Raw genomic sequence first — 25,480 nt, 5'->3', positions numbered from 1 at the left:
TTTTAATAATTGAATGAAAATGGAGGTCTTTATCTTTGATCATTAACTTGCTATACAAATTTTAAATTAATTTGCCTTTAGATGGGTTGGACCAAGGGGAGAGGGAAACTGAGATAGGGTTACATGTCTAGTCAAATTGTGTTAATTATTGTGAAATGAAGGGAGTAGAAGAAAACTAATATGTTAATCCTAGAATATGAATACGAATATACAATGGTGTAAAGTCTTAAAACTGTAGAAGGATAGTCAAAGTTCTAACAACTTTGTAATATACACGTTGGTCACGTTCAGCTAGAGTAGTTTATATTTCCCCTGTTATTAATTTATTAATAACTTATTAGTCTAGCTGTGTTGTATATGCCTGTTTAAAGGCCTTCAATAATTGATGGAAATCATCAATTCTTCCTTTATATAAAAAGATTTGTAGCCAAGCTTCTTTAGACAGTAAACTTCTCTCTCTCTTTCTCTCTCTCTCTTGTTTGCAGCTTGTGTTAAACTATTCTCAAACTTTGTAATAAGCCTAAGTTTCTGAGGTTCGTTTTCTTTCTTATTTGGAAACTTACCCTTCATTTTCTTAAGTGATTATGTGGTATAATCGCTGCAAAATTGCATCAGTTCAAGGATGGTTGAAAGGAATTACTCATCTTAGAAGCACCACAACTCCTACATACATCTATACACCTAAGGCCTACTATGGCGATCATTCGTGTTCTAAAGAAAAGAGAAAGCCAGATTTTCCCTTGGTTAAGTGTATTTCTGAAAATTTCATTAAGCCAAAGCACGAGGTAGAGGAATCAAAACAACCCTATCACTTAGCTCCTCATGATCTCTTGTTGCTTTCTGCCCACCATATACATTTTGGTCTCTTATTCACCAAACCACCACATATAAAAAACCAAGAATTTTCGTTCCTCTTGTTCCTTGAAAGTCTAAAAGAATCTCTTTCTCGCACCCTTGTTCATTTCTACCCATTAGCAGGTCAGTTTGTCACCGAGGTAGATGGAGATAAGAATGAAAGTGTAGTTTATGTAGATTGTAACAAGGGTCCTGGGGCTAGATTCATTCATGCCACTTTAGATATCACCATTTCCGATGTTCTCTCACCAAAGGATGTTCCTTTGGTAGTTCAATCATTTTTTGACCTCAATGAGGAATATGTGAACTATGATGGCAGCTCAAAACCTTTGATGTCAGTTCAGGTCACTGAGCTCTTGGATGGTATTTTTATCGCTTGTTCAGTAAACTACTGTATTACAGATGGAACATCATACTGGCACTTTTGGAACGTATGGTCCGAGATACATAGAGGAAGTGGAAACCATATGATATGTGACTCTCATTTGCCTGTCTACACCCGTTGGTATCCTGATGGACGTGCTCCTGGTCCATTTCCAATTCCCTATACTCACCCTGATGACTTTGTAAGAAAATTTGAACCTACTCAACTTAGTGATCGGATCTTTCGTTTCTCATCCGATTCTATAGCAAGGTTAAAAGCCATAGCAAATGAGGAAGGTTACGTGAAAAATATCTCTTCTTTTCAGTCATTGTGTGCTCTTCTTTGGAGGTCGATGGTTAGAGCAAATCGTGTACCTCACGATCAAATTATTCATAATCACTTAGCTGTGAACAACAGAAGAAGATTAGATCCTCCTTTACCAAAGTATTATTTTGGCAACTTTTTTCAGTCTCTCACAACAAGTACTACAGCTGGCGAATTACTTGAAAACGATTTGGGGTGGGCAGCCTCATTGTTACACCAGTCTGTTATAAATTATAGTGACAAGGCTGTGCACAACTTTGTCAACGGATGGTTGAAGTCTCCACAATTTATCTATAACGCGAATTTCCTTAACCGTAACAATGTATCTATAGTCAATTCACCCAGATTTGACATGTATGGTAATGAATTCGGGTTAGGGAAAGCCATAGCCTTTCGTTCTGGGTATGGAAACAGCAAGGATACTGGGTTGGTGTTTGCTTGCCCGGGAAGTGAAGGAGGAGGAAGTGTGGATCTAGAGATATGTTTGACACCTGATTCGATGGATGCTCTCGAATTAGATAAGGAATTCATGGCCTTTGTCTCATTGGCATAGTAAGGACTTCTCAAGTCTTAAAAATTTTCCTTTTTTTTTTTTTTCTTGTTTTTGTGAATCCAACTTTACTGTATATGTGATTATGTATGTGTTAATATGGCATGAGCACAACACCAGTTCAGGTAAAAAGCAAACTTCATCCAACTGATTGAGATGCTCACTTCTTACTGTAAAACCAAGGAATAACTTTTCCATTAAACATGACCATCTAATCTAAGCCATATAAATGAATGGAATTTTTAGATTTAAAAAAGTTTTGCAGAATGGTTTGGAATTTTTAAATCTCAGTTCCTCTTGTTTGCGGAGTAGTTTTTTTTTTTTTGGCTTTTCTCCTCAATCTTGTTATAGCTTTTTGAAGGAAATGGAGAGTAGGATTCCCGCAATAATCATTCCGCATATTTTTCTCTTATTAGTTTGTAACTTTGTATACAAGTCACGGAAAGAAAATTGAAGTCTTTAAATCTATAATACATGGAAGAAGACGAAGTTATTGTTCCGCAAATTGATTATTGATTTAGAATACATACACTGCATAATAGTTTCCATCGTAAAGCTTGGAAAACTAAAAGATTTTAGAACTTATTCTCTTCAGCTTAATTTCAGTTCAGCTTAGTTCAGCTCTTAATTTCCTTCTCTCATAGACTATTTAGCTCAGCTTAGTTCAATTCGGTAAATCAGGATAGACCCTTAATCTTAACATACACCTACATAATAGATTCCGTCATAATGCTTGGTGAACTGAAAGATTTTAGCCTTAACTGATTGGAATAACTAGGACAATATCGAGGAGCAAATCTGGGATAGATTGGTGTAACTACTAACTAGGACTAGTGTATGTAGATTGTAACAAGGGTCCTGCTAATCGAGAAACTTATCCCTCCGTACATAACTTATCCCTTTGCTTGTACTAGCAATCAGCATAGAGCCATCCCTTAGTAATACTCCGCACTTAACTTATCCATTTGCTTGTACTAGCAATTAGCATTTATGAGCACTAGAGTTTTATACCTTACCCTACCTTTACTGCATATGCCTATTTAGAGGCCTTCATTAGTTTCTAAAAATAAATCATCAATTTACTGCATATGCCTATTTAGAGGCCTTCATTCAACCACTATTTTTTCATGTTTGTTGCTCTTCCGAAGCGTGTGTTTTTAGTATTGGTGTACAAGTCATCACTGCTCACCATTAGAATTGCCGGAAAAACTTGTACCTAAGCTTCTTATAAGGTTTGTTTTTCTAATTCATTCTTATTTAGAAGTTTTATTTATGATTTTTTGCTTGAATTTTATACTTAAACAACCCTTCATTCTTCTTATCCAGTGCCTTCATTATGAGGTATCATCGCTGCAAAATTGCATCTATTCATGAATGGTTGAAAGGAATTACTTATCTTAGAAGCACGACAACTGCTACGCACATATATACACCCAAGGCTTACTACAGTGATCATATGTGCTCTAAAGAAAAAGAAAACCCAGATTTGCCTGTAATTAAGCGCATATCTGAATATTTCATTAAGCCAAAGCATAAGATTGAGGAGTCAAAGCAAATCTATCACTTAGCTCCTTATGATCTAGCATTTCTCTCTTTCCAATACATAAATTTTGGTCTCCTATTCATCAAACCATCACATACAAAAAATCAAGCTTTTTCAATCCACTCTTTCCTAGAAAGTTTAAAGAAATCTCTTTCTCTCACCCTTGATCATTTCTACCCATTAGCAGGTCAGCTTGTCACCGAGGTAGACAAAGACAAGCATGAAAGCGTAGTGTATGTAGATTGTAACAAGGGTCCTGGGGCTAGATTTATTCATGCCGCGTTAGATATGACCATTTTTGATATTCTCTCACCAAAAGATGTTCCTTTGGTAGTTCACTCATTTTTTGACTTAAATGAGAAGTTGGTGAATTACGACGGCCATTCAAAGCCTTTGTTGTCAGTTCAAGTCACTGAGCTCGTAGATGGTATTTTTATTGCTTGTACGGTAAATCATAGTATTACAGATGGAACTTCATACTGGCACTTCTGGAACGTATGGTCTAAGATACATAGAGGAAATTATGGTAAGGATACAATATGCGAGTCAGATCTACCTGTCTACACCCGTTGGTATCCTGATGGATGTGCTCCCGGCTCTTTCCCAATTCCCTTCACTCACCCTGATGAATTTCTAAGAAAATATGGACCACCTGAACTTGGAGATCGGATATTTCATTTCTCATCCGAGTCTATAGCAAGGTTAAAAACCGTGGCAAATGAAAAAGGTTATGCTAAAAATATATCTTCATATCAGTCCTTGTGTGCTCTTATTTGGAGGTCAATGGTTAGAGCAAACCGCGTACCTCATGATCAAATTACGTATAATCACTTAGTTGCCAACTCTAGAAAAAGATTAGATCCTCCTTTACCAGAGTATTATTTTGGCAATTTTTGTCAGCTTCTCACGTCTAGTGCAACAGCCGGCGAGCTACTAGAAAATAATTTGGGGTGGGCAGCCTCATTGTTGCATCAATCCGTGGTAAAATTCAATGATAAGGATGTACGCAATTTTTATAATGTATGGTTAAAGTCTCCAAGTATAATGTGTATTGAGGATGTTCTTAACCGTAATAGTGTAGGAGTAGCAAATTCACCCAGGTTTGACATGTATGGTAACGAGTTCGGGTTAGGGAAAGCCATAGCTTTTCGTACCGGGCATGGAATCAAGGGAGTTGGGTTGGTGTTTGCTTGCCCCGGAAGTGAAGGAGGAGGAAGTGTGGATGTAGAGCTATGTTTGCCACCTGATTCGATGGATGCTCTTGAATCGGATAAGGAGTTCATGGCCTTTGTCTCATTGACATAGTGTACTCTGTATATTTTTTATTTGGTAGTGTTTTGGCTACTACACAAAGTTCAGGATTATTAGTGCACCTAAGCCATACTCCAGGGTGTTGCGGCCAATTTTGCCTTATTATTATTATTATTATTATTATTATTATTATTATTATTATTATTATTATTATTATTATTATTATTATTATTTTGGTATATAGACAACCATAAGGGCAAGGGTGAGAATCGATGTCAAAATCTCCTGAAATCGGGATGAAAACGCTAACCATTTGAGCTATGCTTCACTCTCATAGTGTACTCTGTATATGGTATTATTACTTTGTAAGTATCTCTCTAGGAAAACAAGTTAGTGAAACAAGCATCAGAATAAACATAGCTTATAGCCTAGTTAATTATTCTCCATTGTACTTTTTCCCCCCTCTTTTTCTTTTTTATCTGAAGAAGGGCAGAAGAGAGTGGTTTAGTTTCGGCTTCATAGTTGGTGACATTTTGCATTTAGCTAGCCTCTGTAATTCTATTGAGTTTTTCTTATGTTGGTAGAAATGGGAATGACGATGTTGCTCATTCCTTAGCTCAGAGTAGTAAAGACTTTTGAGGACATGAGAGTATGGATTGAAGACATACCCTCATGCACCTCTGCTGCTGTTCTCTCTGATTTAATTCAATATAGTATGAGCTTTGTGTCAAAAAAATAAAAATATAAAAAGTATATCACATGCAAATTAAAACATAAAGTAGTCATTTTTTTTCCATGACACTTATCACATTATTAAAACATAAAGTCATTTTTTTTTCCATGACACTTATCACATTATAAAGAACGGAGTGAGAATCAATCCCAAGATCTCTTGGAATCGGGAGGGAAGCTCTAACCACTTGAGCTATCCCTCACTCTCATTTAATAAAAAAAGTTAATATAATAATCTTACCATTAAGCTAACCACTAAAATATAACAGTATTAGGTAAGGAGTACAAAAGTCATTATTGAATTAATACAAGTATAATTTGTTATGAAAATTAATAAATGGAAATTTTGTGTAGAACTACCCTAAATATAAGGTCATTTGTGAACAACTATCCATTTTTTTTTATTTGTTTAGAACTACCCACAAGTTTGAAAACATTTGGGTAGCATTACCCATTAGCATTTTTCGTCCAATTAAGACGTTATCGGAGCTCACTTTTTTCACTTTTGCCACCCAATTAACTCTCCCAATTTGTATAAAGGTTTTAATTTACCTTAATTAACCTAATTAAGGTTTTAATCATAATTTATTTTATGGTTCATGAGTGTAGTATTATTTGGGGATTTTAATTTCTAAGGTTTGGGGGTTTAATTAAATTGGAGTTTTTGCTTATTTTAGCATTAATTGACCATTACAATTGAAAAAAGTAAAAAATTGGACCAAAATAACGTTTTAATGGGACGAAAAATGTTAGTGGGTAGTGCTACCCAAACTTTTCCAAACTTGCGGGTAATCCTAAACAAATAAAAAAAAAAACGGGTATTTGTTCACAAATAACCCTATCTTTAGGGTAGTTCTACACAAAATTCCATAAATAAATATTGTGGACTTAAAGTTCTTGCTTATTTTTTTTTTTGGTGTATAGAGAGCCACAAGGACGGGGTGAGAATCGATCCCAAGATCTCCTGAAATCGAGAGGGAAGCTCTAACCACTTGAGCTATCCCTCACTCTCATTAGATTATTAATTAGGATATCATTAGATTCATTATTGACATGGGCTTAGCTTTAGCCAATCAAATTAGTTGACAGCTACTTACGTAGTTATGTTGCATACTTACATGTACTTGAAGGAAGACTAATGTATTAATCCCATGATTTAAATATAGTGATATAAACTGTAGAAGGATTGTCAAAGTACTAACAACTTTTAAAATTGTACCATGAAACATTTGTTTTTCTTCAATAATTTTTACAATAATATAAAGTATTTTCTCTGTTCTAATAATATTGGATGGAATCATGCATTTTAAAATACATTTTATATGTTAAATATCTTTAATTATATAAGAGTAAAAATTATAAAAAATTAATATTGTGAAAGCATTTTATGATACTAATATACCAAGATCCCACATGATTGTTTTACTCAACGTATGAATCATATTATGAGGTCAAAGTGATAAATAGTGCAAAAGACTAATTGTTGCAATATTATTATAACAGAATAGGTGATCTATATCAAGTTCTCAACCATTCATATGTAGTCAAACCATTCTTATATACTTTGTATCATCAACATAAACGAATGGTAGTTGTGATGCAAATTCAATATAATGGCTATTGTAGTCGTACTTAGTTACTTATATCCCTTTGCTTGTATTACCAATTAGCACAGACCAATACTGCACTAGAGTTTCGTACCTTATCCTAGCTTTATTGCATATGCCTATTTAAAGGCCTTCATTATTAGTTAATTAATGGAACGTAAATAAATCATCAAACTTGATTAAACCTCTCTTTTTTCATCTTGTTTGTTGCTCTTCAGAAGCTTGTGTTTTTAGTATTAATTGGTGTAGAGGTCATCACTGCCGGAAAACTTGTGTATGCGTCTAAGCTTCAAATAAGGTTTGTTTTTCATTCTTATTAGACGTTTTGTTTACGATTGATTTGCTTGAAATTTATATTTTTATGGCCACCACTTTGTTTTTTACAACCTATCTAAAATTTTATTTTATTTGACTGAGGACATGAGGCCCAAGAATATGTTTATACGATATCAAGACATTTAACTAAATTTGTAGCCAAGCTTCTTTAGACATTAAACTTCTCTCTCTATTTTTTTTCCCTTATTGTTTGCTGCTTGTGTTTTTGTATTTTTGATTATTATTAGTGAGGAAGTCGTCACTCATTACTCCTCACATTTTGAATCGTCATACTTTTTAAGCTAAGCTTAAGCTTCTAAAGTTGGTTTTCTTTCTTATTTGTAAGCTTACCCTTCATTTTCTCATCCAGTGCCTACATGATGTGGTATAATCGCTGCAAAATTGCATCAGTTCAAGGATGGTTGAAACACTTGAAAGGAATTACTCATCTTAGAAGCGCGACAGCTGCTACAAACATATATACACATAAGGCCTACTATGGCTCGTGTTCTAAAGCAAAGAAAAAGCCAGACTTTCCCTTGGTTAACTGTATTTCCGAAAATTTCATTAAGCCAAAACACGAAGTGGAGGAATCAAAACAACCCTATCACTTAACTCCTCATGATCTCTTGGTGCTTACTGCCCACCACATACAATTTGGTCTCTTATTCACCAAACCATCACATATAAAAAACCAAGTTTTTTCGATCCACTCGTTCCTTGAAAGTTTAAAAGAATCTCTTTCTCGCGCCCTTGTTCATTTCTACCCATTAGCAGGTCAGTTTGTGACCGAGGTAGATGAAGATAAGCATGAAAGCGTAGTGTACGTAGATTGTAACAAGGGTCCTGGGGCTAGATTCATTCATGCCACTTTAGATATCACCATTTCCGATGTTCTCTCACCAAAGGATGTTCCTTTGGTAGTTCAATCATTGTTTGACCTTAACGAGGAATATGTGAACTATGATGGCAGTTCCAAACCTTTGATGTCAGTTCAGGTCACTGAGCTCCTAGATGGTATTTTTATCGCTTGTTCAGTAAACCATTGTATTACAGATGGAACTTCATACTGGCACTTTTGGAACGTATGGTCTAATATACATCAAGGAAATGGTAAGGATACAATATGCGAGTCAGATCTACCTGTCTACACCCGTTGGTATCCTGATGGACGTGCTCATGGTCCATTCCCAATCCCCTACACTCACCCTGATGAATTTGTAAGGAAATTTGAACCTACTCCACTTAGTGATCGAATCTTTCATTTCCCATCTAAATCCATAGCAAAGTTAAAAGCAATAGCAAACGAGGAAGGTTATGCAAAAAATATCTCATCTTTTCAGTCATTGTGTGCTCTCCTTTGGAGGTCGATGGTTAGAGCAAATGGTGTACCTCACGATCAAATCATTCATAATCACTTATTGGTTAACAACAGAAGAAGATTAGACCCTCCTTTACCAAAGTATTATTTTGGTAACTTTTTCCAGTGTCTCACAATAAGTACTACAGCCGGCGAGTTACTTGATAACAATTTGGGGTGGACTGCCTCATTGTTACACCAGTCTGTGATAAATTATAGTAGTGACAACGCTGAGCACAACTTTATCAACGGATGGTTTAAGTCTCCACAATTTATCTATAATGAGGATTTCCTTAACTGTAACAATGTATCAATATTAAATTCACCCCGATTTGACTTGTATGGCAATGAATTTGGGCTAGGGAAAGCCATAGCCTTTCGTTCCGGGTATGGAAACAGCAAGGATACTGGGTTGGTGTTTGCTTGCCCGGGAAGTGAAGGAGGAGGAAGTGTTGATCTAGAGATATGTTTGACACCTGATTCGATGGATGCTCTTGAATTAGATAAGGAATTCATGGCCTTTGTCTCATAGCCATAGTAAGTTGTTGAAAGCCAAAAGCCATAATATACTATGTATATGGTTAGTATCTCTCTAATAAAACAACTTAGTGAACTTTGTATTTTTTTTTTTAATAAGATTTATTTTTTTTAAAATCGTGTATTATAGTCTTTAATTTTGGACAATTTTTCACTTTTTTTTTTACCCTGAAATAAATATTGCCGATATGCTTATCATGGACCCTAATACACCCCATGAGTCCATTTGGGTGGGTAAAACCATCCAATATGCCTTTGAATGGTCTATGCTTGTTTACAACTTGTACCAATTTTATAAATTCTAGCCTACCACGAACATTTATAACAACATATAATGGTTATATATGGTTCCAATCAACATTATAGGACCTTGAGATGTATTTTCTAATATGGCAATATTTTTGGCACTGGGTCTAATAACCTCCAAAATTGCTCAAAAAACGTGGATAATAACTTTTAATTTTGGAAATTTTTTACTTTTTTTGGCTCGTAAATAAAATTGCCGAGATGTTTACTATGGACCCTAATATCCTTCGGGAGTCCAATTAGGTGGGTGGAATCGTCTAATTTGCCTTTAAAGAGTTTAAACGTTCAATTTACCCGTTTACAACTTGCACCGATTTCATAAACTCAAGTCTGCAACGGAAATTTATTTGAGTTTATGACAACATATAATGATCATATATGGTTCCAAACGACATTATGACCCCGAGATATCCCAACTATCTTAATACTTTTCGACACCGGGTCCTGAAATCTCCGAAATTGCTCAAAAAGCGTGGATAATAGCCTTCAATTTTGAAAAATTTTGACTTTTTTTTTGCCCAAAATATAAATTGCCGAGATGTTTACGATGGTCCCTAACATCCTCCGGGAGTCTAATTGGGTGGGTGGAACCATTGCCTTTAAGCATCCAATTTATCCGTTTTCATACACTGATCTTGTGATGGCTATAAGCTTTCACGGGGCCTTTATGTAGCCGAATAATGGTCATATATGGGTCGAAACAATATTATATGACCCCGGGATGCATCCCATAGTGTTATGTGAATTTCTGACACTGGGTATCGACGCCTCCTAAATTGCTCTGATTTCGTGTATTATATAGCCTCCATATTTGGCTTATGTATATCATTCTTTCATCCGACGAGATTATAATATATCGTTGAAAAGATCTTTTTAAGCCCTATCAAACTATTCAATCATTGGACCCAAATTATGGACCAAAATAAACTAGTAATTTAAAAACCTTTTTTTTAAAAGGACAGTACACGAAATGAATGATTTTAAGGAACACGAAATGAATTATTTTGGATTTAAGGGCAAGAAAAGAGGAAAAAAAGTTATGGTTTGGGGAAATGGGGTAGGAATTGGGTTTGTTTTTGAAATGTATTGGGATTAAATATGGATTTAAGCACTCCAAGATTAAATACTCAATCGACCAATAATGGCGGTGAAAGGTTGTTCATCATCGGGTTTGGTTTTGGGGAGACATTTTTAGGTGTCTACAATTACTGATATGCTTACCATGGTATCCTAATACACCTCGGGAGTCCATTTGGGTGGGTAAAACCATCCAATATGCCTTTGAACGGTTAATTTACCTGTTTACCACTTGCACTGATTTTATAAACTCAAGGCTAACACGGACATTTGTGACCACATGTAATGGTCATATATAGTTCCAAACGACATTATATATGACCCTGAGATATATTCCTTAGAACCTCAAGAATTTTTGACACCGGGCCCCGAAACCTCCAAAATTGCTCAAAAAGCGTGGATAATAGCCTTTAATTTTGGATGACTTTTTCGTCCTGAAATAAAAATTGCCGAAATGTTTACCATGGATCCTAATACCCTCCGGGAGTTCAATTGGGTGAGTGGAACCATCTAATTTGACTTTAAACAGTCAATTTATCCGTTTGCAACTTGCAACAATTTCATAAACTGTACTCAAGCTTGCCATGGACGTTTATGACAACATATAATGATCATATATGGTTCCAAATGATATTATATGACACCGCGATGTATCCCCTAGTATTTTAAGACTTTTCAACATCGGATCCCAAAACTTCCGAAATTGCCCAAAAAACGTAGATAATAGCCTTCAATTTTTGAAATTTTTGACTTTTTTTTGCCCATAAATAAAAATTACCGAGATGTTTACCATGGTCCCTAATACCCTCGGGGAGTCCAATTGAGTGGGTGGAACCATCCAATTAGCCTTTAAGCATCCAATTTACCCATTTTCGTACACGCATCTTGTATTGGCTATAAGTTTTCACAGGGCCTTTACATAGCCGAATGAATAATGATCATATATGGGTCGAAACAATATTAGATGACCCCAGGATGCATCATGTAGTGTTTTGTGAATATTCGACACCAGATCCAGACACCTTCTAAATTGCTTTGAGTTTTGTATATTATAGCTTTCATATTTGGCTTCGGTATTGGGTTCCTAAAGGGCCTTAAGAGTTACAAATAATGCCCAAAAAGGAATTCGTGGCCTTTGCATGCCTTCTCACCGCCATAGTAAGCACTTAAATCTAAAAATACAGCAAGTTACTGAAAGCCAAAAGCCATAGTATACTCTACATATGATAAGAATCCCCCCAAGAAAACAAGTTAGTGAAAAAAGGTTCTCCTTTGTACTTTCTTTCTTTTCCTCTTTTTTCTTTTGTTTTTTCATTCTGTATTATAATACCTGCTTTCAATTTTGGATAATTTTTTCCTTTTTTTTTTATCCGAAAATAAATATTGCCGATATGCTTAATTACCATAGATCCTATATACTCTGGAGTCCATTTGGTTGAGTATAACCATCCAATTAATATGCCTTTGAATGATCAATTTACTTATTTACAACTTGCACTGATTTCATTAATTTAAGCACTACTAAAAATCAGCCCATTTTCGATGGAATTCGACCGTTAGAAACATCCTGAAATCCGTCGGAATTGGGCTTTCTGACGGAAATTATGTCGGAACTCGTTGTCGGAAAATGTTTGGTGAGAAAAACGGTCCCTTCCGAGGAAAGAATTCATTCGTCGGAAGAGATTTAATATTTTAGCACTGGAAAAATCCGTCGGAAATTTCCGACAAACATAATTTCATCGGAAAATGCGAGGGATATTAAAAAACAAAACAAAAAAAAGCCTCTCACCACCAGCCCACACCTCTAGTAACCAGCCCCTCTAACCTGTATCACCAGCCCCCCTAACCCGTTCCACCACCCACAACCACCAGAACCCCTACCCACTTAACCCTAACCCACACAAATGAGCCCAGATCTACTAGGCCACCCCACCACCCACCTACAACCACCATCGCCACATCCGAAACAAACACCTAACTAGATCTATCACCCCAACACCCACCTAAAACCACCACCATCGAAAACCATCACAACCCAGAAATTAATAAAAAAATATAAAGAAAAAATAAAATAAAATCCCAACCCAATCCCTAAAACACAATCTCCAATAGCCACCACCCACCACCACCATAAATTGTAGAAAAAATCCGATAAAACAACAAAATAAAATCAAAATTGAAAAAAAAAGATACATACCTTAATTTGACCACACATTACCTTAAAATTGGGTTTAAGAGGTCAAATTCGACCATGAAAGCTTTATAGATCTAGAGTTTTTCATGGTCGAATTTGACCTGATGAAAACCTTTGATTCCAACATGAGAAGAGAGAGAAAGGGCGAAATAAGACCACTCCTAACCTTTGTTGTTAATGATGTCGGTGGTTACTTGTTGTTGATGTCGTTGGTTACTGTTGCTGGTGGTGGTGGTGGTAGAAAGAGGGGAAAGTAGATGAGGGAAAGAGAGGAGAGAACAAGAGGAGAGAGAAATAAAGAGAAGGAGACAGAGGAGAACGAGAGAGAAGGAGAGGAGAATGAGAGAAGAACAGGAGAAATAGAGAGAAGGAGACAGAGGGAGAAGAGGAGATCGAGAGGAGAACGAGAGGAAAAAGAAGAGGAAAGACAGAGAGAGGGAGAAGAGGCGGAATGTTTTAAGGTTTTGTAAAGGTTATGTTTTTCTTTTTTTTTAAAAAAAGTTATGTTCCGACGGAAAGTTCCGTCAAAAATTTCCGACGGACTATAAATCCGTCGAAAAAGGTCATTTTCGACAAAAAAATCCGTCAAAAAACACATATATTTTGACGGAATTGATGAATTCGTCGGAAATATCCGACGGGATTAAAATCCGTCGAAAATTTTGATTTTTCCGACGAAATAATGGGTCCGTCGAAAATTGGCTATTTTCTAGTAGTGAAGCCTACCATCACTACTAGAAATAGGCCTATCTCCGACGGACTGGTTCCGACGGAATAAAAATCCGTCGGAAGACGGAAATCCGTCGGAAATTTCCGACGGAATAAAAATCTGTAGGAATATATGGGCTTTCCGACGGAATATTCGGTCGGAAATTACATTTTCCGACGGAATACAAATCCGTCGGAAATTTCCGACGGAAATTTTCGTCGCAACATATTTTAAAAAAACAAAACAAACAACCTCCTTAAAAACTAAAAACCCTAAATCCCCCTTCTCCTTCTATCTCTTCTTTCATTCTCTCGGTCCTCTTCTCTCTCCTCTTTCCTTTCACCTTCTCATTCCTCTTCTCTCTCCTCTTTCTACCACCGTCCCCGTTCTCCTTCTGCCCCCCTTCTCCTTCTTTTTCTTTTTCCTTCTATTTCCCTTTCGACCTCCTTCTGTCTCCTTTTCGATCTCCTTCTGTCCCCCTTATTAATTTTCGTTCATCTTCTCTCATCTCTTTCACCCACCTTACTACCACCCACTACAAGAAAACAGCAAAATTGCGACGGAAAAAGTTCGTCGTAAACTATGTAAATTCCGTCGTAAAGTCGGTTTACGACGGAATTCCGTCGTAAATGGTTGTCGGAAAACCCTTTGTAGGAAAATGACCATTTTACGACGGAAATTCCGTCGTAAACCAACTTTACGACGGAAATAATATCGTCGGACTTGGAATTGGCCTTTGATGAAGTTCCATCGCAAACTTCCGACGGAAAAAGTTCCGTCGCAAAGCTAGATTGCGACGGAATTTTCCCTCGCAAAATATAATTTGCAACGGAATTTTCCCTCGCAAAATATAATTTGCGACGGAATTTTCCCTCGCAAAATATAATTTGCGACGGAATTTTCCCTCGCAAAATACTATTTACGACGGAAAATTCCGTCGCAATGTATATTTTGCGAGGGAAAATTCCGTCGCAAATAATATTTTGCGAGGGAAAATTCCGTCGCAAATAGTATTTTGCGAGGGAAAATTCCATCGCAAATTATATTTTGCGAGGGAAAATTCCGTCGCAAATTATATTTTGCGAGGGAAAATTCCGTCGCAAATATGTAAATTACGACGAAATATTCCGTCGCAAATTGTATTTCCAGCCCAAAACAAATTTTTGTAATTTTCTGCATTTTCAAACCTGAATTTTTTTAATGATAAATCGACGAAAAAAAAAACTAAATATTGAGTCCTAAAATTGTTGTTTTAAAAAAATTATTTACCGACCTACGAAATTAGGGTTATGTACATATATATATTATAATTATGTCCTAGTACAAAAGATAGTCCACATTTTGGTATCTATACCAAACAAAAGCTAGGTTAGAGTGATTCTATGCTAGACTAAAGCTAAGCTACGCAATCGTCTGGAAACCCTGGCCTGCTCCACCACCACCCGGGTCGTTCCTAGGGTGTCGATGCTGAGGATGAATGGTGGAACATGAGTCGTTGTTGTTGAGACGACTCATCATCTCATCGAAACTCTCCTTGTATCTCCTCTCCATTTCAGCCATTCGGGCTTCCATTTGAGTTTGGAGAGTTTGCACCCTGTGTTCCATCTGGTCTTGCATTTGAGAAATGACAGACGGCGTGTATTGCTGTGAAGAACAGGAACCTCGACCCTGTTTGCCATAGTAGAGCTCTACACTTTGGCCAAGTCCCTTCACACGCCCCTTCTTATTGCGCCCACCCACCGACTCGCAGTACAACTCATTGGGACTCTTCTGAATCCCCTGACTCCTTGTTTCTTCGAGCTTCTTCTGGTACGTGTCCTACAAAATATTGAAGATAAAAAAAAATATTGTTAAAAAAACAACCAACAATATGGAGTTATATTCCATACTTTTAGGTGCCTAAGGATAGAAATTAAGAAAATTAAGCACATAAGTCAATTTTCAACCCTCACTCATCCAAAATCATCCAAATTTGGGCTATATCGCTAAAACCATGCCTATTTTCTAAGTTTTCAAGCAAATGGACTCGTTCTTTCTTCTAACATTCCAATATCAATTTATTTTAAGTGCCTAAGGATAGAAATTAAGAGAAATAAGCACATAAGTCAATTTACAACACTAACTCATCCAAAATCATCCAAATTTGGCCTATATGGCTAAAACCATGCCTATTTTTCAAGTTTTCAAGCAAATGGACTCGTTCTTTCTTCTAACATTCCAATATCAATTGCTTTTAAGTGCCTAAGGATAGAAATTAAGATAAATAAGCACATATGTCAATTTTCAACCCTCACTCATCCAAAATCATCCAAATTTGGCCTATATGGCTAAAACCATGCCTATTTTCTAAGTTTTCAAGCAAATGTAAGGTTTCTTTCTTCTAACATTCCAATATCAATTGCTTTTAAGTGCCTAAGGATAGAAATTAAGAGAAATAATCATATATGTCAATTTTCAACCCTCACTCATCCAAAATCATCCAAATTTGGCCTATATGGCTAAAACCATGCCTATTTTCTAAGTTTTCAAGCAAATGGACTCGTTCTTTCTTCTAACATTCCAATATCACATACTTTTAAGTTCCTAAGGATAGAAATTAAGAGAAATAAGAACATATGTCAATGTTCGACCCTCACTCATCCAAATTCATCCAAAATAAGCATATATTGAGTTCTACTTTGCTAATTTGCCATATTTCAACTCATATAATAAGTGTTTACCGCAATCCTTTTTGCTTTGTTGTTGGCAGCCACTTGGCCTTTACCAGGCACTTCCTTGAAGTGTGTCTTCAAGAAAAGATCATGGGCATTTGGTAATTGGCCTTGGTTTTTTGCAGCCTTTATATGTACATGGAGAAAATCAATGAAAACATGTTAGCCCACCAAAATTCATTAATAGACAAATGACATAATTGTTACTGGACATATTGTAGGAACCTTACCATCTTTTTAGCATGTTGTACAGATGACATTGAACCTTGAAAGTGGGTCAGTTCAACGACATTTTCCATGGATCCGCCTCTTCGGTTCTTCTTGTTTTGTTCCGACCGCTTCTGATATTTTGGATCGGTGGCAACAATTTTCATCATGCCTTCGTGGACATCCTTATTAAGCCATCTTGGTTTGCGACCATTCAGCCTGTGTGTGATGTTGTAGAACGTGTCACGTAGGCGATTTGCAAACTTTTCTTCGAAAGTGTCCTTCACTTGGTTGTTTAACTCAGGTGCCCACTTGAATTTTTTCTGCAAATCAAGAAAATGTCTTTATTACAAAATTCAACTCCATCAATATAATTTATAAAACATGTATTATGTTAGGTTAAAGTTATCATACGTTGAACAAGTTCCAAAAGTGCTCTCTCGAATCTTCATCAACCTCTCCATAATTCCTTCAAGGCTGAACATAGTAGCCGGTTAGCGAGTCGGAGAGCACATTCTTCACCGGCCTATCATCAAACCTATAATAAAGGATAGACATTCATGTAAGTAGATAATCAACAAAAAGTGAACAAAACATGGTTAAAGTAATACAAATTCACTTTATCAAAGTAAATACGAATTTAAGGATAAAGCACAATATATATTCATTATAGATCAAACTGTTATGGAAATGCAAATGAGAAGAGAAATGATTTCCAAGGGTCCTTATCACTCCAACCTAACCCATCCTTGTACGTTCAATCTCACTAGTGAATGTATGCCAGAATTTCAATTTTATGGAAAATCCGGCAGCATCTCCCTACAGTTCCCCGAGTACACAATATAGGCGATTAGAAACACCTATATATGTACCTAGAGAACATTGTAGAGAAATGACAAGCAAGGATCTTCCTTAGAATTAAAACAAAGGAATACATTTACCACCTAAGTGAGAATAAACGTACAAGGACAGTCCCAACCGGGGACTATTCAAGACATACTCCTAATGTGTATGCCTTGAACGGGTATCTAGGCATATGATTATGCAAATGATTTTTTTAAAGATATTAAAACTAAACTAACATACAAAAAATTATACAAATACATCATAATTAAACTTAACATAAACAAACATATCATAAAACTTAACATTAATATAAACAAATCAAACCAAACAAAACCAAACTAAACTAACATATCATAATATTAAATATAGTAACATGCATTATAAAAAATTAAACTTAAGTAAGAAACATTATATTAAACTAAACAAAACTAAACTAGATTATAATGAACTAAAGTAATCTAACATACATCATATTAAACAAAACAAACAAAACGTACCTAAAGTTTCATAATATTAAACTAATCTAATATACTTTAGTAAAACTAAACTAAATTAAACCACATTATATTAAAATAAACTAAACTAAACTAACATACTTACAAAAAAGTAAACTACACTAAACTAAACTAACATACTTACAAAAAAAAAAAAAGTAACTAAACTAAACTAACACACATTATATTAGAATAAACTTAACGAAACTAAGTTATGTTAAACAAAACCAAACCAAATTAACATATATACGTTATATTAGGGTTTGTAATGTGACTAACCTTTAGATCTGCACTTCTTTTTGACAATTAAACCAATTGTACAAATCCTACATACAAAATATTTAAAAAAAATAATTAAATTAAATAAATAAGGGTTTATTATTAAAAAAATAAAATAAAAAATTGGGGAAAGGACAACTTACCAACTGCTTCAGCCACGGCGAGGGAAGGGAGGAGGCCGGAGGTTGCGGTTGTGGTGGTCAAGGGAGGCTGCATTGTGGTGGTTAATAAATCAAATCATTATTACTAGTAGTAGTGCCGGAAAAAAAAAAAGAAAATAAAAAACAAAAACAACTTACTGAATTTTAAGGGGGAAGTGGCGTCGCCGGAAACAACCACCACCAGTCGGTTCAGTCACGGGTAGGGGACGGAAGTGCGCCGCTAGCTAGGCTGCATTGTGGTGGTTAATTGTTAGCCGGTGGTGGTTTTTTTGCAAAATTAAAAAAAAAAACTAATTTATGAAGGCAACACACTTACCTAGACGTGGCGGCATCGCCGGAAATAGGGCTGGCAATCGGATCAGGTCGGGTCGGGTTCGTGTTCGGGTCAGCTGATTTCGGGTCAGCTACCCCCTGACCTGAACCTGATCCATTTAACATTTCGGGTTGAAAACCTCAACCTGAACCTGAATTTTTCGGGTTCGGGTCAACCCGAAAATGACCTGATTTGACCCAAAACTTTTTTAGGTGTCTTAAAAAAGGTTGATTTATTTGGGTTGGGTCAACCCAGCCAATCTGATTTATTCATTGAAAAGATTATTTTTTTTGCAGTTCATTCAATTGCATTTTAAATTCTCAAGCAACACAGAGATTCAAACCCGAACAAAATTGTCTAACAAAACTACTTAATAGATTACAAACCAAGTAGTCTACTTAACAAATTACAAATTGAATTTTAAAAGCTATAGTGATTTAAATAAAATCTTCAATTCTCTTGGTTATGCCCACCCTCCATAGTGGAATGAATCTTCTCCTCTCTGTAAGAAAGATGGATTGAGTAGCCGCAACTTGCTGCCATAAAAAATAACACAAACAATAATTAAGAACAAAATTTCAATATGTAAAACCGTATAAATACAACAACTACTAATATTAATTAGCATGATAAATTCGTATAAAAACATGCAAAACAACAATTAACAACAGAAATCATAACAAATCAACAACAATTTATCATAAAATAACATCTATTATTAGCATATAAAACTGTACTTTAGCATGACCAAACCGTATTTTTCATAAAACAAATACATATAAAACAACAAATACCTTGAAATGATGAAGTAGATGTTGAGAAGAAGGTGAAGTGTTTAACAGGAAGCAAAGATTGATGAAAATCCAAGGATTAGAGAGGAATTTAGGGGTTGAAAAAGATTAGAGAGTAGTTTAGGGATTTAAGAGAGAGAAATTTTAAGAGAGAGAAAGGGTGAGAAGCGGCTGAGTGGAGTGAAAAAGAAAGGAGGAGTTTAGGGTTTTTGGTTTTATTAGGATGGCTCATTTCGATTTGGGCTGGGCTAAAGATTTTCTTTGGGTTTTTTATATATAAATAGATATTTTTGTTAACTTAAATGAGTTTGGGTTACCTATAATGATCTGAATTTTTTTTTTTTTCGGGTTATATGGGTCATTTTCGGGTTAGGATTTCCAACCTTAACCTAACCCATTTAAAAATCAGGTCGGGTTCGTGTCGACGCATTTAAGTTTTCGGGTCGAAAACCTCAACCCTAACCCGCTATTTTCAGGTCGGGTTCGGGTCGTGTTTTCGGGTCGGGTCAGATTTTGCCAGCCCTAGCCGGAAACCACCAGCCCCACTAGTAGAAAAAGGCTTATTTGCGTCGCTCATTTATAGTGTATTTGCGTCGCTTCTATGAGCGACGCAAGTGCTCGCGACGCAAATGACTTTTAAGTCATTTGCGTCGCTCCTAGGCGCGACGCAAATGACTTTTAAGTCATTTGCGTCGCTCCTAGGCGCGACGCAAATAAGAGTCATTTGCGTCGCTCCTTTATAAACAAGCGACGCAAATGACTCTTATGATAAACTTAATTTTTGTCATTTGCGTCGCTCTTTTATAAACAAGCGACGCAAATGACTCTTATGATAAACTTAATTTTTGTCATTTGCGTCGCTCCTTTATAAACAAGCGACGCAAATGACTCTCTTGATAAACTTATTTTTTGTTATTTGCGTCACTCCTTTATAAATGAGCGACGCAAATAACTCTTCAGATAAACTTATGTTTTGTTATTTGCGTCACTCCTTTATAAAAGAGCGACGCAAATGACGTTTCTGATAAACTTCTTTTTTGTTATTTGCGTCACTCCTTTATAAAAGAGCGACGCAAATAACTCTTCCGATAAACTTATTTTTTGTTATTTGCGTCACTTGTTTATATAGGAGTGACGCAAATGACTGAGTAGACAATACAAAACTGCTGTATTTGCGTCACTTGTTTGTTTAATGAGTGACGCAAATGAGGTGAATTTTTTTTTTTTTAATTATAATATAATAATTGCCTTGTATATGTTTGTAGTACCTGTTTTCCTTACTAGATAAAGTAATATGCTAACGCTAATATAATTGAAATTAAAATGCAATATTATTGAATAATGCAAATGTAAATTTCGGCAGAGTCTCCTTTGTAATTTGGCCTACCCATAAAATTGGGAATGACGGCATTATATTAACAACCTGTCCAATAATTTACATCTCAATATCATAGACATTATACATACTCATCATCCCAACACCAATTAACCAAATTACTTCATTTCAAGCCTATAATCCAAAACAAGAGTCAAACATGCGCTAAGTGGTAAATCTAAAGTTCAACATTACATATAAAATACTCTGCCCAAATATCTCGGATCTCATTTATCTCCTCCTCGGTGTACGGTGTAGTTCTTGAAAAATCCTATCAACACAACAAATATACAAGAGGAAAGTTTTAATTCAAGATTGTAGCTAACATCAAATTGTATTTATCAAACAAAAATGAAATATTTGACAACTCATACCTGAATAAGATCTTCACTGCTATGGTGATGTTCAAGTATTTCGTACATGTAACGCATGACGTAGTAGCCACACTCACGTCCACCCAATTGTTGAGGACACTACATGTAATATGTTTGTAAGTTGAATTAAATTGCTATACTTCAATTATTAAGAAACTAAAAGTTAGGGTAAGAAATTAAGGTAACCTGTCACTTCCGGACACATGAATCCAATGGAAGCCACTTCCTCCGTATCGAGTAAGTCACTCAAGGCCCTACATATATATCATGTAATAACATTATAAATGGTAATTTGTTGTTGCTATGTACTACTAAAGGAAAAAAAAAAATCCAGAAGCAATTATGAACTAAACAGAAGTTTGTGGGCACATGCAAAAGTTTGTCCAAACTAAGAGGCAACTAACAAAAAGTTCAAGGCTAAATCATTACCACAAAGATATTGATGACTTATTGATAGCTTGTCACCAGGAACAGGAAGACTGCCAAATTACAAATTACATCATGTATCATAATTGACATACTACGTATAATATTACCCTGCTAAAGCCAGTTTGGAGTCATAGAGATTAGAGACATACTATTATCAATGTCAATGCCAAGGATAGTCCTACAGTCAAACTTCTTTGCTGCAAAACACAATTGAATTGAAAAAAGATCAGAAGTGAAAATTTGCATGCTAAATTGAAAACACAAATGCATTGATCCTTACCAATATTAATAGTTATCAATCCGCTTTTGCAACCAATGTCAAGACAATCTTTGCCTTCAAACCACTCCTTCTTCAGTACTTTGAACCGTGGATCCTCCTCAACGTCATGACCAACCTGAATCATCACTTAAACTTAATTGCAGGATCTCATGACATGGAAATTCAACTTACAATCCAGCGAGCCAACCAGACATTTTCAAGAAAGATAAACAAAACCAAACAAAATACATACAACCACCCCAGAATACATAAAATTTCTAACATTAAAATTTCACATCTTGACTCAATAAAGGCATAAGAAGGAAACTTCCCTAAACTAGGACATATAAACATCGATAAAGGCTTTACTTAGAAATTAGCTCAATACATGCCTTTGGTGAATACTAGAAAACAAAACAGAAACAAACATTTTTATGTAGGAGTTAGCTATATTTCTCAATGAAATTATCAATAACATACATGGTGAAAAGAGTCAGGACAATTTTAAAAAAGAAAATCTTCTGAAAACTCAAAGTTTGTCCCCCTCCCCCTCTCTTCCAATGATTTATTATACAATTACAACTATATCAAAATCTTCATACAAACATGCTAGATTATCAGTGTAACATTACTCAACGCTCTTGAATTAAAAACATACAATTTAACTCTACTCAATTACCATGAAAATAGAAAGCATAATCAGGCAGAAGTCGGCTTTAATTTAATCATAAAATGTGAAATTTTACCTTCTACAAACTGATTGATCATTAATCACAGTAAAAATTCCACGGAGATAAAATTTTCATATAATAAACATCACTAGAATTTAAACATTAGCAAAACTTAATTTTTTTGATATATTTTATAACCTAATGTTGCTAGAATCAGTCAAATTTTACAAATTCATTAGGCAGAAATAGTGAATTACCATGAAAAAAATGTATCACAGAAAAAGAGTTTAAATAATAATTATCAATTAAAATTAAAACAGCATTTGAGCATAAGTTTACAATCTTTACACATCTAAATATTTTCTATGGAAACATTAATTTCTCAGAAAACCCCTTAACTTTGAAAAAGAAGAAAGAAAAAAAAAAAAAAAAAGAAGATAAAATCAGAAAGGAACTTACACGGTAACCATAGTAATTCCTGTAATTTCCGAAGGGAGCAACCTCTTTGTTCTTCTTCTTGTTCTTTACAATACCATTATTACCGTTATTAACAGCAACTGGGTTTTCTGTCTTTTTTTTTGCGTTGAATCTGCCATTTAATTCTCTTCGGCTTCAAACAGCAACTGGGTTAAGACAATTGAATTAACAATAACCTCCCATCATAAATGCATTAAAACATATCACATCAATCAATCCAAACTTTGTATAAATTGAAATAAACAGGTATAATTTGAAAAAACAAGATAAACCAATGACTAAATTCAAACCATGATAATACCAAACCCACATGGCCACATACATACATAGCCACTTCAATTGTTGTTGCTGTAATTTGCTTGAACTTCCTCGGGTTTTTTGGGGCGAAATTAAGCGATTTTTCCACTCGAAAATTTCAGTTATTGCTTGAATTTTTGTTGCTGTAATTTCTTGACTTGAACCCAGAAAAAGACGTAATTCAAACAATTATTGTTGCTGTAATTTCTTGACTTAAACTATTGTTGCTGTAATTTCTTGACTGAAATTCGAACAAAAATTATTTATGACTGAAATGGGACGAATTTCTTAGGGTATATTGCGTCGCTGCCAAAAACCCTAGAAATCCCCCCACGAAATCCCCCAATCGAACTTGAAGACCGAAATTGAATTTTTTGGGGTTTTTAAGGTTCGAATTTGTATGCTTTTGAGTTGATTTTTTTGCTCGAAAGGGGGATTTTTGGTTGGAAACAATCAATTTTTCTGGGTTTAAGGCTTCGAATTTCTTAGGGTTTTTGGTCTAAATTTTTGCTCGAAATTGCTCGGATTTGCAGCCGATTATGGGTCTTCGACTTCACTGCGATTTTAGATGTTAAATTTGCTGGGGAAACGCAAGTTTTTGGCCGAATTTGTTGGATTTCAGAGACAAATTTGTAGATGTTTTGCTGTAGAAATTCGCTGGAATTTAAGAACTCTTGTTTTTTTTTCTTTTTGTATAGTGAATGTAGGCGTACCTGATGAAAAACTAAGGTCAAAAAACGCAGAAAAACCTAAAGCCAAAAGAGTTATTTGCGTCACTTTATTATAAAAAAGCGACGCAAATAACCTTGTTTATAATGTTGCACACAGTTCATATGCGTCGCTCATTAATAAAAGAGTGACGCAATTTACTTCATCACTTATTTGCGTCGCTTTCTAACTAATGAGTGACGCAAATAAGTTTATTAATTGCGTCGCTTTAATAAATAGGAGCGACGCAAATGATAGAAAGCTGAAATGCACTTGAGTTTTGCGTCGATTCTTGAATAATATGCGACGCAAATAATTTAAAAGGATGGTAAAAATAAACATTTGCTTCGCTCCTTAGAATGAGTGACGCAAATATGGCGACGCAAATGTACATTTTTCTACTAGCGCCGTTCTTCTTCCTCGACGGCTCTCTCTTCCTCCTTCTTTTTCTCTTTCTCTTTCTCTTTCTCGTTCTCCTCTCTCTTTCTTTCACCCTTCTTTCTCTCTTTCGTTCTCGGCGGCGAGTGTGGGTCGACGGCCGGTGTCACCGTCGCCGATTACGGTCGCTGGAGAGTCGCCCTCTTTCTCTCTACTTTCCGACGGAATATTCCGTCGGAAAATTATGTTTACGACGGAATTTATTTCCGTCGCAAAATTTACGACGGATACAGCCTCGTAACTCAACTTTTCCGTCGCTAAATTGCGACGAAACAAATTCCGTCGTAAAATGTGAACTTTGTGACGGAAAAAGGGGTTCGTCGCAACAATTCCGTCGCTATTTAGCCTATTTCTAGTAGTGACCGGTCCGCCGCAACAACACCAACAACATCGATATCAACTAAAGCGGCACCAACAATGACATCAACAACGAAGGTTTTGGGTCAAATTCGACCATGAAAACTTTAGATCTAGAGTTTTCATGGTCGAATTTGGCTTATAAACGCAATTTCGAGGTTATTTTTGGTCAAATTAAGGTATTTATCTATTTTTTTTTCTTAATTTTGATTTTATTTTGTTAATTTTGTTTTGGGGTTTTTTTTGAAATATATGGTGGTGGTGGTGGTGGTTGGAGTTCCGATTTTGGGGGTTGGGTTGGTGATGATGTGTGGTCAGATTTTTTTGATTTTTTTTTGGGTTGCGGTGTCGTGGTCGGCAGATCTAGGTACGTGGGGTTTAAATTGGTGCTGAAGGGAGGGAGGTGGTGGTGGGTAGATCTGGGTTTTGGGTAGGGATTTTTTTTTATGTTTGTTTTTTTGTTGCGGTGGGGACTGGTGGGGATATAGGTCTGTTGGTGGGTAAGTTAGGGGTTGGAGGTGGTTAAACGCCGTGCCGGTGGTGGTGCGGCGTTTTTTTTTTTTTTTATT

At 35.6% G+C, this 25,480-nt stretch overlaps 3 protein-coding genes and 2 long non-coding RNA genes across 5 annotated transcripts; 3 read left to right on the top strand and 2 right to left on the bottom strand.

Annotated features, from left to right (window-relative positions):
* Positions 1-584: 584 nt before the first annotated feature.
* On the top strand, positions 585-2,293 carry LOC145567266 (uncharacterized). Its single transcript, XM_081626530.1, has one exon. It carries the CDS (start codon positions 585-587, stop codon positions 2,094-2,096), a length of 1,512 nt encoding a protein of 503 aa, XP_081482656.1. The 3' UTR covers positions 2,097-2,293.
* Positions 2,294-3,546: 1,253 nt separating this feature from the next.
* Positions 3,547-4,972, top strand: LOC145580834 (uncharacterized). The gene has a single exon (XM_081637926.1). It carries the CDS (start codon positions 3,550-3,552, stop codon positions 4,939-4,941), a length of 1,392 nt encoding a protein of 463 aa, XP_081494052.1. The 5' UTR covers positions 3,547-3,549; the 3' UTR covers positions 4,942-4,972.
* A 2,949-nt stretch (positions 4,973-7,921) lies between these two features.
* On the top strand, positions 7,922-9,433 carry LOC145567256 (putative acetyltransferase At3g50280). Its single transcript, XM_081626519.1, has one exon. It carries the CDS (start codon positions 7,922-7,924, stop codon positions 9,431-9,433), a length of 1,512 nt encoding a protein of 503 aa, XP_081482645.1.
* A 9,533-nt stretch (positions 9,434-18,966) lies between these two features.
* On the bottom strand, positions 18,967-19,698 carry LOC145580829 (uncharacterized). The gene is made up of 2 exons (XR_014099596.1): positions 19,530-19,698; positions 18,967-19,271 (listed from the first exon to the last, which is right to left on the bottom strand). It is a non-coding gene; the product is annotated as an uncharacterized LOC145580829 (long non-coding RNA).
* A 1,015-nt stretch (positions 19,699-20,713) lies between these two features.
* LOC145580821 (uncharacterized) lies at positions 20,714-23,744 on the bottom strand. The gene is made up of 8 exons (XR_014099595.1): positions 23,413-23,744; positions 23,094-23,257; positions 21,985-22,099; positions 21,854-21,901; positions 21,705-21,754; positions 21,462-21,529; positions 21,276-21,374; positions 20,714-21,172 (listed from the first exon to the last, which is right to left on the bottom strand). It is a non-coding gene; the product is annotated as an uncharacterized LOC145580821 (long non-coding RNA).
* Positions 23,745-25,480: the final 1,736 nt, after the last annotated feature.

The sequence above is a fragment of the Chenopodium album genome, chromosome 2 (genome assembly GCF_948465745.1).
Source record: "Chenopodium album chromosome 2, dcCheAlbu1.1, whole genome shotgun sequence".
NCBI classification, from domain to species: Eukaryota; Viridiplantae; Streptophyta; class Magnoliopsida; order Caryophyllales; family Amaranthaceae; genus Chenopodium; species Chenopodium album.
This window is presented reverse-complemented; position numbering and strand designations above follow the sequence as displayed.

Coding starts and splice junctions, on each gene's coding strand:
- LOC145567266 (XM_081626530.1), top strand. CDS start 585: ATGTGGTATAATCGCTGCAAAATTGCATCAGTTCAAGGATGGTTGAAA.
- LOC145580834 (XM_081637926.1), top strand. CDS start 3,550: ATGTGCTCTAAAGAAAAAGAAAACCCAGATTTGCCTGTAATTAAGCGC.
- LOC145567256 (XM_081626519.1), top strand. CDS start 7,922: ATGTGGTATAATCGCTGCAAAATTGCATCAGTTCAAGGATGGTTGAAA.